This window comes from Leucoraja erinacea, chromosome 1 (genome assembly GCF_028641065.1).
Source record: "Leucoraja erinacea ecotype New England chromosome 1, Leri_hhj_1, whole genome shotgun sequence".
Taxonomy (NCBI): Eukaryota; Metazoa; Chordata; class Chondrichthyes; order Rajiformes; family Rajidae; genus Leucoraja; species Leucoraja erinaceus.
In genome coordinates this window covers 47,804,376-47,821,395 of record NC_073377.1, presented here as the reverse complement: position 1 = coordinate 47,821,395, position 17,020 = coordinate 47,804,376, and the positions used below count along the sequence as shown (strand labels likewise).

At 43.9% G+C, this 17,020-nt stretch overlaps 1 protein-coding gene across 1 annotated transcript in view; it reads right to left on the bottom strand.

Annotated features, from left to right (window-relative positions):
• ndufs4 (NADH:ubiquinone oxidoreductase subunit S4) overlaps positions 1-11,645 on the bottom strand; it is a 105,505-nt gene extending 93,860 nt beyond the window's left edge. The window contains exon 1 of the mRNA XM_055634058.1: positions 11,464-11,645. Within this exon, the coding sequence (XP_055490033.1) occupies positions 11,464-11,630 (167 nt within the window). The 5' untranslated portion in view covers positions 11,631-11,645. The remainder of the gene's footprint in view (positions 1-11,463) is intronic.
• Between the last annotated feature and the right edge of the window lie 5,375 nt (positions 11,646-17,020).

Below are 17,020 nucleotides of genomic sequence, written 5' to 3'. Positions count from 1 at the left end.
GTCTCCCTTTCAAGGGAGATGCTAAAAATGCATTTCGTTGTCTCTGTACTGTACACTGACAATGACAATAAATTGAATCATTTCATTTCATTTCATTTCATTTCATTTCATTTCATTTTCATTTCACACCTCCAAAATTCCAGACATTTATATTTGATACCATTAAAAAGTAACCATGAAGCAATTGAATTCCTGGAACAGTTACTTTAATAATAATAATAATGGATGGGATATATATAGCGCCTTTCTAGATACTCAAGGCGCTTTACATCGCATTATTCATTCATTCCTCAGTCACACTCGGTGGTGGTGAGCTACTTCTGTAGCCACAGCTGCCCTGGGGCAGACTGACGGAAGCGTGGCTGCTAATCTGCGCCTACGGCCCCTCCGTCCATCACCAATCACTCACACACAGGCAAAGGTGGGTGAAGTGTCTTGCCCAAGGACACAACGACAGTATGCACTCTAAGCGGGATTCGAACCGGCTACCTTCCGGTCGCCAGCCGAACACTTAGCCCATTGCGCCATCTGTCGACCCAATTTTGCTGGCCAAAGTAACAAATGGGCTTGTCACCTCTCTATAAATAATTTGTGACCATTGCCTATGCTCCTTAATATCTTTGGTTCAAAGCAAACCGACTCGGATCCTGTCTTCAATTAGATTTTGCATTTCAAAATGTCTATTGTCCTGTGCATTCCTAACTTCACATCAGAAGGAACCATTCCAATTTTTTAATGCAGTTCCCTATTCTTCAATGAAATCCAATGCCGAGTAATCTTGTTGAGTCAAGTTGGGAAAAGGGGAAGTACAACGGGATCTGGGGGTCCTTGTTCATCAATCAATGAAAAGCATGCAGATACAGCAGGCATTGAAGAAAGCAAATGGCATGTTGGCCTTCATAACAAGAGGAGTTGAGTATAGGAGAAATGAGGTTCTTCTGCAGTTGTACAGGGCCCTAGTGAGACCACACCTTAGTATTATGTGCAGTTTTGGTCTCCCAATTTGAGGAAGGACATTTTGCTATTGAGGGAGTACAGCGTAGAATAACCAGGTTAATTACTGGGATGGCGGGATTGTCATATGTTGATAGAATGGAGCAGCTGGACTTGTATACTCTGGAATTTAGAAGAATGAGAAAGGATCTTATAGAAACACATACGATTATTAAGGGTTTGGACACACTAGAGGCTTGAAACATATTCCCAGTGTTGGGGGAGTCCAGAACCAGGGGCCACAGTTTAAGAATAAGGGGTAATCCATTTAGACCAGAGACGAGGCAAAACTTTTTCACACAGAGAGTTGTGAGTCTGTGTAATTCTCTGCCTCGGAGGGCGGTGGAGGCAGGCTCTCTGGATGCTTTCAAGAGAGCTAGACAGAGCTCTGAAAGATAGCGGAGTCAAGGGATATGGAGAGAAGGCACGAACGGGGTACTGATTGTGGATAATCAGCCATGATCACAATGAATGACGGTGCTGGCTCGAAGGGCCAAATTACTTACCTGCACCTATTGTCTATTGTTTTATACATTAATCTCCTAAAAGTAAGTGTGGGATGGGGTGGGTGGCACATACCAAGCTGATAAATCCATGCTGGGCACAAATCCATCCAGGTATGATACCAAGAACTGCTCATATGACTCCTATTATTTTTTAGAACAATTTGTTGATGAGATGCAGGCAGCCCTGCTTGGGTCAGCATTGTGATCAATCGCAGATCACACCCTTTCTAGGCTGTGTCAGAGGACAATCAAAAGTGAACCACCATGATGGTTCATGAGTTACGTTAATCAGACTGCACAGGGATGATAGATATCCTCCCATGAAAGATATTAGAGAACTGGATGGAGCTTTACAACAATTTATTCTGTTCCAAGTTTTGTCACCAGGAAAATGTCACAAAACAAACAGACCAAGACTCAAAAATGTCCTCAATGTTTAAATTACAATATCCCCACCAACTGTTGGGAATCCTTGACTCAGGGGCTGCTAACAATGAAGGTGGTGTGTTTGGGACATCAAGAATATCAAATCTAGGTATCAGGAACACATTAAAGCTCAGAGTAAACAGAGGAAGAAATGCTTCACTTCCTAAACAACAAAACCACTGTCAGCATTCATGCCCCATCTCTGAAACAGTCTGAGAAACCCAACTCAGAACCATAGTGGAAGACAATCACCTGTTCCCAAAAGAATTGTTTTAAGACAAAAAAAAAAATCAAAAAAAAATCGCACATCATTACTTCTAAGATTTTACTCCAGTTATAATTTCTATAATTTGGAATTTCACAGCTGCCATGGTGAGATTTAAATTCACGTCTCTAGATCATTGTCCAATAACTTAATCATTATGTTAACATGCTCTGGACTTGATAAATGATTAAAATTCTGATACTGAAAAAGTAAGATGAAGCAATTTCAGCTACTAACATGAATCTGGTTGGAGTGATGTGCGTGGGAATGAGATAGCAACTGTCTATTTAACTGAAATTTGAGGGATCTACTTTTAAAACATTACCTATTGAGGTTTGTTTAAATTTCCTTAGAAATCAGTTGGTACTGATAATGAGGCCAAAGTGGCTATGACAAAAAGGAGTTATTTTAGCTAAACAAGGAACAGCTTGCCTAATGATATACAGTGCCCACCATGTTTGGGACAAAGACCCATAATTTATTTATTTGCCTCTGTACTCCACAATATGAGATTTGTAATAGAAAAAAAATCACATATGGTTAAAGTGCACATTATCAGATTTAATTAAAGGCCATTTTTATACATTTTGGTTTCACCATGTAGAAATTACAGCTGTGTTTATACATAGTCCCCTCCCACCACTTCAGGGCACCATAATTTGGGACACATGGCTTCAAGGTTGTTTGTAATTGCTCAGGTGTGTTTAATTTCCTCCTTAATGCAGGAATAAGAGAGTTCTCAGCACCTAGTCTTTCCTCCAGTCTTTCCATCACCTTTTTCTCACCTCAGTCTTAAATGTCCTTCCCTTTATTCTAAGACTGTGGCCCCTGGTTCTGGACTCGCCCAACATTGGGAACATTTTTCCTGCATCTAGCTTGTCCAGCCCTTTTATATAATTGTATATGTTTCTAAAGCTGATATAGTACAGTAAAGATCCCGTAATGGTTGTTGTGCTTGGTGTCTTTTGTCACAACATTTGTTATTGGGGTCGGTACCCCTGTAAGTTAAACCACGGAGGCTTCAAACCTCTAATGCTTTTCAAATACCCAACAAAGTATCCTGTGGTAGATCTTTGGGTGACTTAATCATTTTTTCTTAGTTTGCAATTTGATATATCAAAAACATGGTGATGTCAAAACTGCAACGTCCGTTTATGGTATATTTCTCGACATTTTAAAATAATCTTTTTTTTTTTTGACATACTTTAGTCATTAAAACTAAGAAGTTCAAGTGAGTTTATTGTCATGTCCCTGTATAGGACAATGAGTTCTGTACATTTACTACAACACAGATAAGCGTGTCCATATACCATAATATAAATATATACACACATGAATAAATAAACTGATAAAGTGCAAATAACAGAAAATGGATTCATAATAATCAGAGTTTTGTCCGAGCCAGGTTTAATAGCCTGATGGCTGTGGGGTTGTAGCTATTCCTGAACCTGGTTGTTGCAGTCTTCAGGCTCCTGTACCTTCTACCTGAAGGTAGCAGGGAGATGAGTGTGTGGCCAAGATGGTGTAGGTCTTTGATGATACTGCCAGCCTTTTTGAGGCAGCGACTGCGATAAATCCCCTCGATGGAAGGAAGGTCAGAGCCGATGATGGACTGGGCAGTGTTTACTACTTTTTGTACTCTTTTCCTCTCCAGGGCGCTCAAATTGCCGAACCAAGCCACGATGCAACCGGTCAGCATGCTCTCTACTGTGCACCTGTAGAAGTTAGAGAGAGTGTTCCTTGACAAACCGACTCTCCGTAATCTTCAGGAAGTAGAGGCGCTGATGAGCTTTCTTGATAATTGCATTAGTGTTCTTGGACCAGGAAAGGTCTTCAGAGATGTGCACGCCCAGGAATTTGAAGCTCTTGACCCTTTCAACCATCGACCCGTTGATATAAATGGGGCTCTGGGTTCCCCTCCTACTTCCAAAGTCCACAATCAGTTACTTGGTTTTGCTGGTGTTGAGGGCCAGGTTATTGCGCTGGCACCATATGGACAGTTGCTCGATCTCTCTTCTATACTCCGACTCATCCCCATCAGTGATACGTCCCACAACAGTGGTGTCGTCAGCAAACTTAATGATGGAGTTCGCACTGTGACTGGCTACGCAGTCATGAGTATAGAGTGAGTACAGCAGGGGGCTGAGCACGCAGCCTTGAGGTGCTCCCGTGCTGATAGTTATCGAGGCTGACACATTTCCACCAATACGAACAGACTGTGGTCTGTGAGTGAGGAAGTCGAGGATCCAATTGCAGAGAGATGCGCAGACCCAGTTCTACGAGTTTGGTAACCAGCTTGGAGAGGATGATTGTATTAAATGCCGAGCTGTAATCGATGAATAACAGCCTGACATATGAGTTTTTGTTGTCCAAGTGGTCCAGACCGGAGTGGAGGGCCAGCGAGATCACATCCACTGTTGATCTGTTGTGGCGGTAAGCGAACTGCAGTGGGTCCAGGTTTTTGTCGAGGTAGGAGTTGATTTGCTCCATGATCAACCTCTCAAAGCACTTCATCACCACCGGCGTTAGTGCCACTGGTCGACACCAAAAAATTGAGCCAATCTTCAATTTGGCAACACACTCTTGTTTACCTTTTGTACGGACCTAGTCGCTAACTTCATTGCTTCGTGTCAACTTCGGGAAGCTCCGCAATGACCATTACGGAGACATTTACTTTAAAAAAGCAACCCAAATGAAATGATCTAACGAATCATCAGCCGTTGATGTCGCTGGGATCCATAAGGCAATGTACCGTTTAAATTGCATCGGTGAAAATGCTTGGTTTTTGCTGGGACACAAAAACGAACATTTTTTTTTTAGTGTCCACCGCAATATACGTTTGTGTGTAAGATGTGTTACGCGTTGCGGTGTCCATTCAGATGGATGCAGTATTCTACTACATGATCAGGTAAATGAAGTGGAAATGGTGTTGGCAATTTTATTGTTCCATGTGGTATTCATAAATATAGAAAGGAATAAAAAATGTGTACTTACTGTGCCAACCAGGTCACTGGTGGACACCACGCAACAATCGTTACACAAAATGTATTTGTGTATTCTGATGCCATTTTCAGAAATTTCCATCAATATGCTATCTTTTCTTATATTTGTTGTTGATACTATGTTAGTCATGAAGCCAATAAAGTGCTTGTCAACGTTTTTTGAAGGAATTTGAAATTTGACCCATTTGTCACATTTTTGTGTGCAGTATTGTAAAAAGACACAAGAGGAGTCGAGTATAGAGGCAAAGAGGTCCTTCTGCAGTTGTACAGAGCCCTAGTGAGACCACACCTGGGGTATTGTGTGCAGTTTTGGCCCCCTAATTTGAGGAAGGACATTCTTGCTATTGAGGGAGTGCAGCGTAGGTTTACAAGGTTAATTCCCGGGATGGTGGGACTGCCATATGCTGAGAGAATGGAGCGGCTGGGCTTGTACACTCTGGAGTTTAGAAGGATGAGAGGATATCTTATTGAAACATATAAGATTGTTAAGGGTTTGGACACGCTAGAGGCAGGAAACATGTTCCCGGTGTTGGGAGAGTCCAGAACCAGGGGCCACTGTGTAAGAATAAGGGGCAAGCCATTTAGAACAGAGACGAGGAAATACTTTTTCACACAGAGAGTTGTGAGTCTGCCTCAGAATTCTCTGCCTCAGAGGCCAGTGGAGGCCGGTTTTCTGGATATTTTCAAGAGAGAGCTAGATAGGGCTCTTAAAGATAGCAGAGTCAGGGGATATGGGGAGAAGGCAGGAGCGGGGTACTGATTGGGGATGACCAGCCAATATCACATTGAATGGCGGTGCTGGCTTGAAGGGCCGAATGGCCAACTCCTGCACCTTTTGTCAAATGCAACGAAATACTAAACATGACTACTTTCATTTACATGACATTGCTGTGTCCCAAACATTATGGTGCCCTAAGCTGGGGGGACTTTGTAATTTCTACTGGTGAAGCCAAAATGTACAAAAATGGCCTTTATTAAAATCTGACAATATTCACTTTAACCACATGTGGTTTTTTTTCTCTTACAAATCACAAATTGTGGAGTACAGAGGCAAATAAATAAATGATGGGCCTGTCCCAAACATTATGGAGGGCACTGTAGCTTCTTCTATAACGCTGTTCATCTCTCAGTTTGCTCCTGTTGGAGAAGGTGTAACATTTTATATAACTTAGTCATCAGGAACGAAGTAGTCTTATGCCTTAGCAACTCTCTTTGTAGAATGGGTGAATACCTTATGAGCTATTGGCTTTCTCCAACATAGAACTAATCCATTTTGTTCCCAGTGCATAAACACAACTTTTAAAATTTCAAGCGAGGCCAAGGAGGCTGTCTACTCCAATCTATCTTCTATCTATACGTAACTAAAACTCTGATCTTGTGCCCTTCCGGTTTGCGTGGTTTATCTATTTGTGCAAAAACGGTAAGTGATAGCGCTACGATTTTTCGCCACCGTACTCACCATTCTCCTGTGCTGCAAGTGCAATAAGTTTTGTTCCAATCAATGGCATAGTTTAAAAGTTATTAAGGTTTAAAACATTTTAAAACCGTGCATGCTCAGATTGGTCTCTTCTCCTATCAGTCAGCGCCACACAGATTGGTCTCCTCTTCTGTCAATCAATGCCATGGCCAGGACAGCGACAGCCCTTTCTGCATCACGGCTTTTCCCGCCTCACTCACAAACTCCTCTCTCCCCTCCTCACAGTAACTTGTCTACCGTCTCCCCCACCACCGGCGGGGGGCGCGGTTTAGTGGAGGCCCTGCTCCCGTCTATCTCTCCCTCACTCACCCCTCTCCCCCACCTGCCCTCTGCGGCAATGGCGGTCCAGTCTACCCATCACCCAGGTGAATGGTTGCAACCGTCCGTCTCCTCCGCTACAGTAACTCCTCCTCACGGCCCTCTCGGAGGAGATCTTCTGCACCAGCTCGTCGAGACTTGTGGTGCCCACCATGACGAACATCGACTCCAATAACCGGGCGGCGGCAGCGAGCAGGCAGGCAGGTAGGCACAGGCCGGGCGGCAGCAGCAGGCGGGCAGGGACAGGCCGAGCAGCAGCAGCGGGTGGGAAGGACGGGGATGGGCCGAACGGCGGCTGAGCCGGAGTGGGCAGCGGGCCCGAATGGCCTACTCCTGCACCAATTTTTTATGTATCTATGTTATATCTTACACGCAAGGAACTACAAAGATGTCCAGATCATCAGCTGCACCACTCTAGGTATCAATGTGTGCTGCATTGATCACTGTGTTGAATGCTCAATTACCAGCAATCAGTTCCCAAAATACCAGTGCTAATACAAAATTGGCCAGTAAAAATAAACTTTAAGCTCTTAAGTACCCCACAAAGGCAGCTATTTTGAAACCAAACTCAAAAATAACATTGACTCCCAGCCAACAGGAGCTGCAGAGAATCCACTGCATATGGGTTGCCATGAAATTCACCATTGTTACATGAAAAGATTCTTAGCTTCTTTACAAAGAACAGCCAGGACTTGAGAAGCATGATCAGGAGATTGAAGAGCTAATTCATTGCAAACAAAAAATACATTCTGGGATTGCAGTATTTTGTCCAAAACATCAACATTTTCTGAGCAACTTTGCATTTCACCGATTTAGTTGCCAAGTTCAACATCTCATCATGACAGGCAAGAATCTCCCTAAGAGTGGGCAAAAGTTAGCGCTGCGTGAATCCATGAAGATATACTGCTAACTTTTAATTACTACCAGGTATTAAGCATAAATGTTTGCAGAACAATATAATTTTTTAGACTAGTTTAAAAAAGTAGGTTATGATGAATTTAGATATATACCACTATTTAAATCCTCTTACTATAAAGCTCATTACAAAAGGAACAAAGTACAATTTATTTAAAACCTTGATTGGTACACTGTAGGCACCAATTTCTGCATGAAAGTACAAATGCATACCATAAATAATTGGGAAATAATCTCAAAGTCTTAGAACTCTCATCTCAGCACACTGCTGGAAATTGTGGAAAACCAATATGACTAGTGGAAAGAATGTGAACAGTAAACTCTTCAGATCAACTGACAGAGTTCATGGTACCATCTAAATGATGTGAACTGCATCATAGCTGCACATGGCCATTAGAAAATAAAGAATAGGCCAATGTATACTATGGAAGTGAGAAGTTTGAAGGGTCCCGATCCAAACCGTTGTTGGTCCATTCTCTCCATAGATGCTGCCTAACCCTAAACTTAAAATATCGAAGTAACAAAATACCTTGTGAAACAAATGCCTATTGAGATACGGAGAAACACTTACCAATGTTTTAGCATTATGTAAAGATTAGTTTTTTAGTTTTAGAGAAATAGGCACTTCGGCCCACCAAGTCCGCGCCGACCAGCAATGCCCGCATATTAACACTATTCTACACACACTAGGGACAATTTACACATAGACCAATCCAATTAACCTACAAACTAGTATGTCTTCGGAATGTGAGAGGAAACTGAAGATCTCGGAGATACCCATGTGGTCACGGGGAGAATATACAAACTCTGTACAGACAGTAGTTAGGATCGAACCCCGGTCTCTGGCACTGCAAGCGCTGTAAGGTATCAACTCCACTGTGCCACCAGTAAGTTTTCGATAATTATACACCACACACAACTTCAACCATTGACATCCATATACCAATTTTAACATTGCAAGACATAGACAGTATGCTACAGAAATTAGTTAATTGGGTAATTAGTCAAAATCATAGTCAAAACAGTGAGCCAAATGTGAGCCAGACAGTTAAGTGGCATCACATGATGCCAGAATTGAAAAAGCATGTTTCAAACAGTGTTTTGGGCTTCATTGTTGAAGATGTTTTAGGCTTAGGAAGTTTGGCATGTCCCCAACAACTCTCACTAAATTTTGACAGATACACCATAGAAAGCATTTTGTCGGGATGCATCACAGCATGGTTTAAGAACAGACTGCAAGAAATTGCAGGGTATTGTGGACGCAACCCAGAACATCACGCAATCCAACCACCTTTGCATTGACTCATCTACACTTTATGCTGCCTCGCAAGGCCACCAACATAATCAAGGACAAGTCTCCCTTCTCCCATCAGGCAAGGCACGGAAGTGTGAAAACGCATATCTCCAGATTCAGAGAGTTTCTTTCCAGTTGTTATCAGGCAACTGAAGCATTCTACCACAACTAGTAGTGGTCCTGAGCTACTATCTACCTCATTGAAGACCATTGTACTATCTTTAATTTTATTGTGCACAAAACATTATTCCTTTTATCATGTATTTGTACACATCCATGCTCACATCCACAGAGTGCACAAAATGGCAAGTCTGTTAGAACAGGAATTAGTTTTGAAGTTTCTGCTGCTTGCTCTTACATTAAGATCTTGACTGATCCAGTCTCTCCTCAACTTCACTCATTTGTCCAATCCCCATTGTACTTAGTCTGCTTTGGGCTAAACTTTTATTACAGCCTTCAATATATTGAAGCCTTACCAATAAGTCAATGAGGTAGAGAATTTCAGTCATAACTATTGAGCAAGAAATTACACACATCTCAACGTAAGGTTATTCCTGCTTCTATATCCCCAATCTCTCAATTTCTTCACAAAGAAAGCCATCCTCATAAAATCCACTCTGTCAAGGTCATTTAAAATCTGAAGCTTGACATAGTTTGCTTCCTACTTCTAAACTTTAGCAAGTGTAGACTTAATTTCCTAATATTTCCACTGATAATATGCCCTTCTCCCAAGAATCAATCAGGTGAACAATACAGCAAGACTTCCTTTCTCTTTTACTCCAACCCCTTGCAATAATGATGTTTCATGTATGATAATTACATGATATAACAATCAACTATGTCTTTCTTTAAAATAGACAGAGAAATGGGAAGGAATGCCTATCAAATGACCTTGCATCATTGAAGTAATAAATTGTTTCTTTTTCCCCCCAAATCAAATAATCTCACACTGTACCATACAATGCGTAAGAAAGAGCTGCAGATGCTGGTTTCAATCAAAGGTGGACACAAAACGCTGATAAAACATTACTTGTTGACCATCATTTTACCTTATTTGCTTAAAACAGTGTCTGAGATTGATTTAAATGGATTGATTAATTTAAGATACAAGCCTTCAGGCCCAAGTTCACAACTATCATTGATTGATCACCCATTCATACCAGTTATATGTTTATCCCAATTTCCTGTCTCTTCTTACATACTAAGGACAATTTATTTAATCCAAATAACCTACAAACGCACACATCTTTGGTAGGTGGAAAGAGTCAGAGCAAAACATGCAAAATCAACACGGGTTGCAGAGGTCAAAATCGAGCCTAGGTCTCAGACGCTGGGAGACAGCAGCTCTACCAGCTGCACCAGTCTCTAGATACCCCAATTCAAGTATTTTACCATGATACTCCTGATCAAGCAATCTAAACAAGACATTTCAAAGAAAATGAGTTTTAGCAGTAGATGAGTTGGGCAGGTGATGGCCACTATCCACAATTAATGCTTGTTATTTGTCGAAGAAAATGAAGTGTCTTAGAGTCATAGAGTAATACAATGTGGAAACAGGCCATCCGGCCCAACTTGCCCACAATGTCCCATCTACTTTAGTCCCACCTGCCTGCGTTTGGTCAATATCACTCCAAAAGGTAAAAACATAAATGTGCAATGCCCAAATAGAGTTTATTGACCCATAGTTAATAACACATGTAGATAACCTAAGTAGTAGTGCCGTGTTTAAAAAAAAAACTTAATAGGTAAAGTTCAGAGTTATGTATCCGGCCTTATAGGGCCGAATACATAACTCGCCAGGTGGACTGGACTGCACTGCCTTTACCGAAGCGAAGATTGACTGGACTGGCTTGACCTACAGGCATTAAATTGGAGACGACTTTAACACATCAACGTTCAATGTTGAAGAAGGAAATGCTGGGTAATCGAAGGTGGACAAAAGTGCTGGAGAAACCCAGCGGGTGCAGCAGCATCAGTGGAGCGAGGGAAACAGGCAACGTTTTCCCAAAGTCACCTTTTTCCTTCGCTCCATAAATGCTGCTGTTGCTGTTGCTGTTGCTGTTGTTGCTGCTGTTGCTGCTGCTGCTCCCTGCTCCCGCTGGGTTTCTCCAGCACTTGTGTCCATATTTAACACATCAACGTCAACCAAGACTCACTGACCAAGGGCCCCGAGCGGGTGGAGGGTGTACGGGGCCGCAGTGCGGGTTTGGGAAGTGGGGTGGGTGGGTGGGTGGTGAAGGGGGGGGGGGGGGAGGAGGCGGCTTTACCTGGTGAGGCCGCGCGGACATCGCACCTGAACCCGCAGCAACGACATCGCCAACGGCAGCGCTCGAGCCCGAGCCCGCACTGACATTGAGGCGGCCATGCTCAGCTCGACGGCGAGCGCCAGCCTCCTGCCGTCCATGGAGGTGACCTCACACAAACGCGACCGCATCTCGAAATAAATGTGTAGGAAGGAACTGCAGATGCTGGTTTACGCTGGATAGCCAGACTATGCTATGCTGCTGCACTATGCTGGATAGTCACAAAAAAGCTGGAGTAACGCAGCGGGTCACACAACGTCTCTTTGCTGTGGACCATTGTGGGCTCTACCTCTCCTTGATCATCTTACTTTTTGCATTTCAGTTTAGTTTAGTTCAGTTTATTGTCAGCAGTCTGAAGAACGGTCTTGACCCGAATCGTCACCTATTCCTTTTCCTCAGAGATGCTGTCTGATCCACTGAGTTATTCCAACTTTTTGAGTCCATCTTATAGAAACATAGAAATTAGGTACAGGAGTAGGCCATTCGGCCCTTCGAGCCTGCACCGCCATTCAACTCAGTATCCCGTACCTGCCTTCTCTCCATATCCCCTGATCCCCTTAGCCACAAGGGCCACATCTAACTCCCTCTTAAATATAGCCAATGAACTGGCCTCAACTACCCTCTGTGGCAGAGAGTTCCAGAGATTCACCACTCTCTGCGTGAAAAAAGTTTTTCTCATCTCGGTTTTAAAGGATTTCCCCCTTATCCTTAAACTGTGACCCCTTGTCCTGGACGTCCCCAACATCGGGAACAATCTTCCTGCATCTTGCCTGTCCAACCCCTTAAGAATTTTGTACGTTTCTATAAAATCCCCTCTCAATCTCCTAAATTCTAGAGAGTATAAACCAAGTCTATCCAGTCTTTCTTCATAAGACAGTCCTGACATCCCAGGAATCAGTCTGGTGAACCTTCTCTGCACTCCCTCTATGGCAATAATGTCCTTCCTCAGATTTGGAGACCAAAACTGTACGCAATACTCCAGGTGTGGTCTCACCAAGACCCTGTACAACTGCAGTAGAACCTCCCTGCTCCTATACTCAAATCCTTTTGCTATGAAAGCTAACATACCATTCGCTTTCTTCACTGCTTGCTGCACCTGCATGCCTACTTTCAATGACTGGTGTACCATGACACCCAGGTCTCGCTGCATCTCCCCTTTTCCTAATCGGCCACCATTTAGATAATAGTCTGCTTTCCTGTTTTTGCCACCAAAATGGATAACCTCACATTTATCCACATTATACTGCATCTGCCAAACATTTGCCCACTCACCCAGCCAATCCAAGTCACCTTGCAGTCTCCTAGCATCCTCCTCCAGGCTAACACTGCCCCCCATCTTAGTGTCATCCGCAAACTTGGAGATATTGCCTTCAATTCCCTCATCCAGATCATTAATATATATTGTAAATAGCTGGGGTCCCAGCACTGAGCCTTGCGGTACCCCACTAGTCACTGCCCGCCATTGTGAAAAGGACCCGTTTACTCCTACTCTTTGCTTCCTGTTTGCCAGCCAGTTCTCTATCCGCATCAATACTGAACCCCCAATGCCGTGTACTTTAAGTTTGTATACTAATCTCTTATGTGGGACCTTGTCGAAAGCCTTCTGGAAGTCTAGATACACCACATCCACTGGTTCTCCCCTATCCACGCTACTATTTACATCCTCGAAAAATTCTATAAGATTCGTCAGACATGATTTACCTTTCGTAAATCCATGCTGACTTTGTCCAATGATTTCACCACTTTCCAAATGTGCTGCTATCCCATCTTTAATAACTGACACTAGCAGTTTCCCCACAACCGATGTTAGACTAACTGGTCTGTAATTCCCCGTTTTCTCTCTCCCTCCCTTCTTAAAAAGTGGGGTTACGTTTGCTACCCGCCAATCCTCAGGAACTACTCCAGAATCTAAAGAGTTTTGAAAGATTATTACTAATGCATCCACTATTTCAGGAGCTACTTCCTTAAGTATTGAGGTACAGCGAAAAGCTTTTGTTGCTTGCTAATCAGTCAGCGGAAAGACATCACATGATCACTTTTGATCCATTCACAGTGTACAGAGACATGGTATGGCATGAATGACGTTTAGCACAAGATAACGCCAGTAAAGTAGCAATGTTACAACATTTTGAGATTTAAAAATTCAAGTCTGAAATTTATCCCATCTGATAAAGCATAAAATGAAGTTTAATTTGACATCTAATTCACTTTCATATCTTCAGTATTAAAAACATTATGGCCATTTTCATACTCGGAAATTAGCATCATTGCTTTTCCGTTGACTTAACACAAAAGATGTGGTCAAGGACAGTCAAATGGACATAACTTTATTAAAAATTAAGAGAACTGAAAGAAATGTTCAGTTATTATAGATTGAAGCATTCTGAAACAAATATTAAACAATCTTACTTAGATGACCTGGAATTAAAGCATATAATTAGTTAGTTACCAATTGTAGCTAATTCCAAAATTCAATTACTAGATCTAAACATCTATCCATTTCTTAAGAAAAGATTTACATTTTTAAATAGCCTAGATGTCCAAATAACATTCACACAAGAATTCACAATATAACATGATTTTAAAATCTCATTGTCATAAATTTATAGGTCAAATGGAAGGAATTTAGTGTTTAATTGCTGTAAATTAATTGTCATTTAAATCATCTTGCGAGTGGGATTTTGTGGAACGTGCTGGTTTGGAACGTTGCGGTTGCAGTGATTTTGAAGCCCATGTCGGCATGAAAAATACTGCCGGTTCGGATGGGCCCCCAAATCACCTTCTCGCAACTTAAAATTTTGATTAAAGGCATCTTAAGAAGTACTTTTTAATGTAAAAATAAACAGCCTTCCTTGCCTTGTCCCCTACATGAGATCCGTCCCGTTGTCGGCGTTCATGGCTTTAGAAGATGATTTTTAATTTACTCTACCAATTAAATCATCCAGCGCTAATTTTAATAAACTTACTAAAACGGCAGTCGAAGCGATTTTTCTTTGGCAACTAAACAGCCTAACAGATATCGATGTGAATAGGCTGCAGAAAAATCGCATTTTAAACCCGCCCCCCTCTCAAATGCGCCAAAGTCGCGCACACGGGCAGCAGCAGAACTGCAGCGCCGCTGAAGGTAAGTTTTGTAACATAACTAAGTAAAGTCTGATCTTTGATTCATTTGTTCTATATCCCTTCTAGATCTCTCGTTTCCCACTCCCTTGACTCTCAATTTGAAGACAGGGTCTCGACCTGAAACATCACCTATTCCTTTTCTCTAGAGATGCTGCCTGAATCGTTGAATTACTCAGGCATTTGGATCTATCTTCAAAATAAATTAAGTCCTTGCCATTGCGTAGCTATTCCATGGACTCTGACTATGTTCCTAAGTATTCAATATTTTTAACATAGCATAATTTGGTAGCACAGTTATTTAAATAAATACTCTGTAGCGGCGCCTGCTGGCATACGCATAGATCGAACCCGGCGTTCGGAAGCCACGGTCACTCGGGAGGGGCCGCTTGTTTCGCGCAGTTTTTGCTTGCGCGCGTTAGTTCAGCGCTGACCACCGTTGTGGGCAGACGTGTCTAAAGAACCTGTATACTGGAAATCAAACTTTTGAATAAGGATCTGTTGGAAACCACAGTTGTCATTCTTCAGACGGCCAAATTGGTGACCCCGACCTGTCTAGCCGTCGTTAGACGAAGAATTATGCAGGAAGAGAGTGTTCCCGCAGAATCAGCCAGCACGAGGCAGGGCGCACCGGCCTTCAAAATGCCAGCCTTTTGGCCTGATCAACCTCAGGTGTGGTTCGCCCATGTTGAGGCACAGTTCCACCTACATCGCATCGTGACGGACGACACAATGTATTTCCATGTGGTGGGGGCTTTGCCACAGGACGGTGCCTCGAGGTTGTTGCCCTACATCAGGGACCCGCCGCCATCGGCAAATACGAAGGGTTGAAGGCCCTGTTGTTCCACGCTTACGGTCTCAGCCGCAGAGACAGGGCAGCGAGGCTGCTGCACATGGACTGTGTCGGCGACCGGCGCCCATCAACCATCATAGCGAAGATGTTGGCCCTGATGGACGGGCACTGCCCATATCTACTTTTCGAACAGGCGTTCCTGGAGCAGATGCCCGACGAAGTCCAGCTAATGCTCGCCGGAGCTGATTTCAGCGACCCGCAACATCTCGCGGAGAGAGCTGATGAACTGTGGGTGCACAGACGGTGGGACGTTTTTGCTTTCGCCCGCCCCCTAGTCAAACAATGGGTGCAGCCGAGCCGACATCGAGGGGAGGAAGAGGAAGCCCAGCCCAGCGCTGAAGAGGAATCGCCGCAGCCAGTGTTCTACAGTAAACGCAGATGGTGCTACTACCACCAACGATATGGACCCGAAGCCCAAAGATGTTGGAGCCCCTGCTCGTATACGGGAAACGCCCCAGCCGATCGTCCATAGAGACGAACGTGATCGGCCCAAACGAACGCCTCTACTTTCGCGATCGCCATTCCGGCCACCGTTTCCTGGTGGACTCCGGTGCCCATGCCAGTATCCTGCCTCCAAGCACCCAAGATATTCATGCCGGTAAGTTAGGATCCATCCTCTCAGCTGTTAACGGGAGCAATATTCGCACTTACGGTACGCGGACCACAAACATAAATTTAGACTCCCGCCAGTACAGGTGGAAGTTTATCATTGCTGACATCGCCCAACCGATCCTGGGGGCCAATATCTTGCACGCGTTCTCCATGTTAGTTGATGTGCGAGGTGGACGCATGGTCCCTGTGTCGGACCCATGCACTGCCAAGCCGCGCAACCCGTCAACGCCCCTACAGCAATTCGACGAGGTAGCTCAGTTCCAGCAACCTTTCACAGCCCTGTTCGCCGACTTCCCAGGGTTGCTCAAGCCCCAGTTCGACGGGGCCACGCCCCAACATGGCGTGGTCCACCACATTCCCACCTAGGGCCCACTGGTACACGCCCGTGCGCGCCGTCTCCCGCCCGATAAACTGCGCATCACACGAGATGAGTTCCAACTTATGGAGGAGCTAGGGATCGTCCGGCAGTCGAATAGCCCCTGGGCTTCCCCGTTACACATGGTACCCAAAGTGTCCGAGGGTTGGAGACCTTGTGGTGATTACAGGCGTTTGAACGCGGTAACCACAGCCGATCGGTACCCAGTCCCGAACATCCAGGATTTCTCGGCCCACCTGGAAGGTGCGACCTTCTTCTCGAACTTTGACCTTATTCGCGGGTATAATCAAATCCCGGTCCACCCCGACGACGTCACTAAAACGGCCACCATTAAACCTTTCGGATTTTTTCGAATGGCTCAGAATGCCTTTTGCCTTGAAGAACGCTGCTATGGCGTTCTAAAGGCTAATGGATCAGGTTGGTCAGGGTTTGCCATTCGTTTTCATCTACCTGGATGATATCCTGGTGGCCAGCAGCTCACAGGCGGAGCATGTCAAGCACCTCCGCCTACGTTGCGTAATGAAAGCTAGAACGCTGCGCAAACACGGGTTGGTGCTCAA